The sequence below is a fragment of the Serpula lacrymans genome (genome assembly GCF_000218685.1).
Source record: "Serpula lacrymans var. lacrymans S7.9 unplaced genomic scaffold SERLAscaffold_13, whole genome shotgun sequence".
Lineage (NCBI taxonomy): Eukaryota > Fungi > Basidiomycota > Agaricomycetes > Boletales > Serpulaceae > Serpula > Serpula lacrymans.
In genome coordinates this window covers 1324513-1329592 of record NW_006763302.1, presented here as the reverse complement: position 1 = coordinate 1329592, position 5080 = coordinate 1324513, and the positions used below count along the sequence as shown (strand labels likewise).

General features: G+C 44.6%; 2 protein-coding genes across 2 annotated transcripts; both read left to right on the top strand.

The window, feature by feature from the left end:
* Window positions 1-32: 32 nt before the first annotated feature.
* Window positions 33-425, top strand: SERLADRAFT_442209 (uncharacterized protein; the record flags this gene model as incomplete). The annotated part of the gene is made up of 1 exon (XM_007322740.1): window positions 33-425. The coding sequence occupies one exon, from the start codon at window positions 33-35 to the stop codon at window positions 423-425; it is 393 nt and encodes a 130-aa protein (XP_007322802.1).
* A 442-nt stretch (window positions 426-867) lies between these two features.
* SERLADRAFT_442208 (uncharacterized protein) lies at window positions 868-1485 on the top strand (the record flags this gene model as incomplete). Its single annotated transcript, XM_007322739.1, has 2 exons — window positions 868-1158; window positions 1231-1485. The coding sequence occupies 2 exons, from the start codon at window positions 868-870 to the stop codon at window positions 1483-1485; spliced, it is 546 nt and encodes a 181-aa protein (XP_007322801.1).
* Window positions 1486-5080: the final 3595 nt, after the last annotated feature.

Sequence of the window (5080 nt, the reverse complement as noted above, 5' to 3'; positions counted from 1 at the left end):
ATACAAAAGGAAGTAAGAAAAGGGTCAAAAGGATGCGCATCGATTCTCCGCCTCGGTCACCTTCCATATTGCCAATTTCCCCCCGCCAATCGCCACCGAAAATTGTGAGCCTGAGTAGTGACGAAGCAGGAAACCTCTCTATCCCCAATATCACTACTTCTGGCGGTATGATTCACAGTGCGCATCCAATTTCTCCTTTTCTGTCTGAGATACGACAACCTGTTAGTGGCCCCTTCCGCATGGGTTATTCTGAGCTATCGGGAACAGGCAATCATCACCCACAACGCGACTCTCAGGCTCCCACTCAAATCATGATAACCTCCGCCCCTGGTCCTGGCCGTAAGAAACTCGTCGCGGCCAAAGCAAATGGATCCCATGGCCATGCAATTCAACTTGATCCGTCAGCTGAATGCAAAATTTGTTGAAGGAAATGGGTTATCCTATCACCTCTCCTTTCACCCTTCATATTGACAACCAATCTGCCATCTCTGTATCCAAGAACCCTGAGCACCTGACAAAACCGGATAAACCCAATCTCTGCCAAAGCAGCCATTGTTCTCCATGGAGTAACCATTTTTCTCTTAGGAGCACAATTATACTCCTAGAAGTCATTATACTGTAGCGAGTAGCACCTCCGACTATAAGTAGTAGGGGGTTTAGCATAGGAATACCTCAGTCGTTTCTATAGCCTCTCAGGAAGCGGCTGAGGTATGTTATATTACATTTATTAGAGATCACCTTAAACTAACATCTATTGTAGCCTCTCAGGCAGCGGCTGAGTTTCACTTAGTGTTATTATTTTATGAGCCCTGGTGCACAAAAGCTAGACAGGAAATAATTCTTATTTGAAACGGCAACCTTGGAACCATGACCACAGCACGTGATACATCCGCATGTCCAGTTCTCACTGGACCCAACAATTTTCAGATATGGAAACTCCGGATCATCTCAAAGCTATGTCGGGAAAATGTTCTCCAGGTTGTTACTGGAGAGGAGCTTAAGCCCTCACCAGGAAAACCTACCTCCTCGGAGGATCCTGAGATCACCTGGATACTTAAGGATGAGAAGGCACATGAAATCATCCAGGACCACATCTCTGATGCTCTCCTAATGAGGACTGGAGACCTCACCAGCTCCAAGGAGTTATTTGATAAACTTGTCTCACTCCATCAAACATCCAACATTACATTGGCCTTCTATTCATTCCAGCAACTCACCAAATTGTCCTAGGATGGGACATTACCTATCCAGGACCACATTGCAAAAATCCAGACAATTGATTCACACATCTCCGGAATGAAACTAGGAGTTGATACCAAACTCATGGCTTTCGCTCTTCTCCAATCTCTCCCATGCACTCCTGAATGGCAAATATTTCAGTCATCAGTAATCAACACGATTAAAGAAAATAAACTTACCTTTGATGCAGTTGAGATCCAGATCACTGCAGAAGTTGCACGACAGTCAGGGAAGGCCCCTGATTAACACTTTTTCCAGCAGGGTCAAATGCTTGTGAAGTTTGGAAAAAGGAGGAACTTATCCTCACTGCGTTACACAAGCGAGGACTTTATCACGTCCAAGCAAAACCTGAAATCAACCCGGAGTCAGCTTTTGCAGCAGTAGATGTAAATTGATTGCACAGGGAGAATGGGACACATTGGAGTGGACCGCTTGCAACGAATGGTTACAAAAGGACAGCTCCAGGACATAGACACCCTTACCGGAACCCCAGAGTTTTGTGAACCTTGTGCTTTAGGAAAGATGAAGAAATTACCTTTCAAGTCCACTGGAGGAAACCGAGCCAAGCGCCCCATACAAATTGTGCACACAGATGTTGGAGGACCAATCAAACCAACTTCCAGGGAGGGTTTTTGGTACTGGATTATCATTGTAGATGATTTTTCCAAATTTCCATGGATATATTTCCTAAAACATAAAAGTGAAGCACTAAAACAATACAAGCAATGGAAAGAAGATGTCCAAACATTCTTCCGGACTCATTTGGGGGAGGAAAACTTCACTCCACTATACACAGAATTCCTCCGGAGCAATGGGGGAGGAGAATATTGTAACAACCAAGAGTGATCTACTCCGGCGCACACAGAAACACACTATAGAGAATATGAAGTTGGGAGTGGTTACCCCTAAGGCTGCAGTGAGTTAGTTGGTGTACAACAGGAGGACTCGCTGAGGAGTCTCCTGAATCTATTGGGGTATATATACTACTACAGGTTGTTTGTACATGTGTACTATACAGTTGATGAAGGCAGTGGCTTGATGATGTCATAGGGCCTAGCCCGTATGGCCAGCTCCACTGCGTGAGAGAGTTAAGTCTAAAAATAAAAGGAAGGCAACGCGGCGCGAGAAAGGGAAATGCCGCGTGGCATTTAAGGTATAAAGTTAAAGCGGAGAATAAAAGGGAAAGGAGATGTCCGGAAATTGTGTTACCGTAACACTACCCCCCTTCTAAGGCTCGACTTCCAGGCGAGACCAAATACCTGAGGTAGTAGTAAAATTTTCGGGCATTGGTTGGAAAAGAGAATTAAAAAGTTTCGAATCCATGCCTCTAACCTTCCTGGGAGCTGAGGGATTCCTAGAATAAAATTCGCGGACAGTGTCGCAGGAGTTTTCCAGATGGGTTTCTGGTTCCCATGTTCTGTCCTTGTCTCCATAGCCCTTCCATAGAACCAGGAACTCTAATTTTCCACGCTTCAAGCGTGCATCTACCACTCGTTCAACTTCGAACTCTTCTTCACCTTCCTGGGTGACTATCACCGGTCCGGGCCGGTCTACTCGCTGTCCCGGCAGCGGTCCCTTGTAGGGTTTCACACGGCTAATGTTAACTGTGGGTACCACCCTCATTCTTTTTGGGAGTTCCAGCTTCACCGCATTAGGTTTGACTTCCTTAATCCGGTAAGGGCCAATCCACTTTTCGGTCAGTTTTCTAGACTGCCAGTCTTTTAACTTTAAATGGTCGGTATCTAACCAGACCAGGTTGCCGACCTTGTAGTCAGGGGCCTTAGAGCGTCTACGCTCTGCCCTGTCCTTCATCTGCTCTGCAGTTCTAAATAGCGCTGTCATGCACCAAAATTGATTGGTAGCATGGACAGGTGTCAATAACGAAGCGAATATTCGAAAAGACTCGCCTTTGCGCCACACAGGCACAGTGCCACGTGGAATAGTGTTTTTCCTTGCCCTTTTTTTACTGCATCTTCCCATGACATCATGATTTTCTTGCTCTTTTTTTGCTATTGGACTTTACTTTATGGCTGTACAAACCTGTAACTTTACTCACAGCATTCATTGTTCTATCCCTTTCTTTCCCTTATTTTGATGATCTTATCCTGTAGCAACTACGCAGGATTCGTCAGCGTACATTCCTTCCTTCATGTTCTTTCTCATTCTTTTTGCGCAGCTATACTGTGCATAGCCTGCCTTTCTTTTCACTATATAAACCCCTGTATTTTACCTTGTAAAAACAACAAAGAACTCAAATCCAGACTTCTTCTCTAAATCTCAAGTTTGCTACTCTGCTACTTGTGATCCAGTGTGGTCACAATACTTCCCACTGCTACCACTGCTATCTGCTGTCATCGTCACTCGTCATTTTTGAAAGTCACTGTCATCCCTTTCAATTAGAGTCCTTCTGAGCACTATAGTTTGTGCGTCAGGAGCCTGCTATCACTGGGAACCTCGTCACCTCGTCATCTTTATCATTCTCAAACCTACTTTGTGCTACGATTAGCAAGGTAGTGCTCATCTATACTCGTCATTAAGCCCCCATCTTCTATAAATTCAACTATCCCTCCTTCTCAAAACCCACACCCATACCTCTCTGGGTTTTACTTTGAAGGACCTTCATACATACCACCCCACGAACAACCAGAGCACCCACTGTTCTAGGAGGCAAAGCCCATAAACAAGTTCCGTGGAATCTGGGAGGATTGTTTGTTAGTTTGTTTTTGTGTGTGGTTTTCTAACAACAGTTCTCATCATCGACAACGGAACTGTGGATCTCGTGTAAGAATGATAGCTGCTTGATTGTCACAGTGCAATGTTGTAGGTCCATTTTGAGCATGTCCAGTTTCTTCAAAAAATGTCCGAAGCCATGCAAGGTGTTGTCCAGCATTGCTCAATCTAATGTACTCTGACTCTGTGGAGGATAAAGCGACCATGCTTTGTCTTTTGCTTGTCCAGGAGATTGCTCCTCAGATGGTGATAAAAACAAAGCCTGATGTGCCATCATATTGTACTTCCATGTCCCTGGTTGCTTTCAGATATCGGAGGACACATTTTGCAGCTTCCCAGTGATGGCTCCTTGGAGCTGAGCTATGCCTGCTTAGTATTCCAACAACGTAGGCAATGTCTGGGCGGGTTCCGAGCATGGCATACATGAGGGAGCCTACAATTGAGAGGTATGACACTTGACGCTCTTCAATATGCATCTCGTGTTGCATAATATCTTCCCCTGGAGCATTTGCAAGGAGTTTTGATCCATGGTCCATTGGTGTCCATACTGGTTTGCAGTTCTTCATTCCAGTATGCTCTAGGACTGTGTCAATGTATTGGCGTTACAATAGGAATATTGTTTTGTTTGAACAATCACGTTGGATTTCTATTCTGAGGATGTATTTTGCTTCTCCAAGGTCCCGCATTTTGAATATGGATTCGAGTTTGGCTTTTGTGATATCCATGAATTGTCGGGATGAAGCTCCTAGGAGGAGGTCATCTACATAGACAACAACAAAGCATATTTGTTTGTTGTCCCGGAATACATAAAGACATGGTTCTGCATTTAGTCTTGTAAAACCGAGCTCCTGGAGCTTGCAATCAAAAGTTTTGTTCCATGTATGTCCAGCTTGTTTCAACCCGTAGATGGATTTCTTCAATCTCCAGCAGTATCCAGGTTGGATAGGAACACCCCTGGAGGAAGCATGTACAGTTCTTCTTCAAGTTCTCCATTGAGATAAGCTGTGGATACGTCCATTTGATCAAGTTCTAGGTCGTACTTTGCTGCCAGGGCTAGAATAATTCGGATTGACTCTAAGTTTGCAACCAGAGCAAAAACCTCCTGGTAATC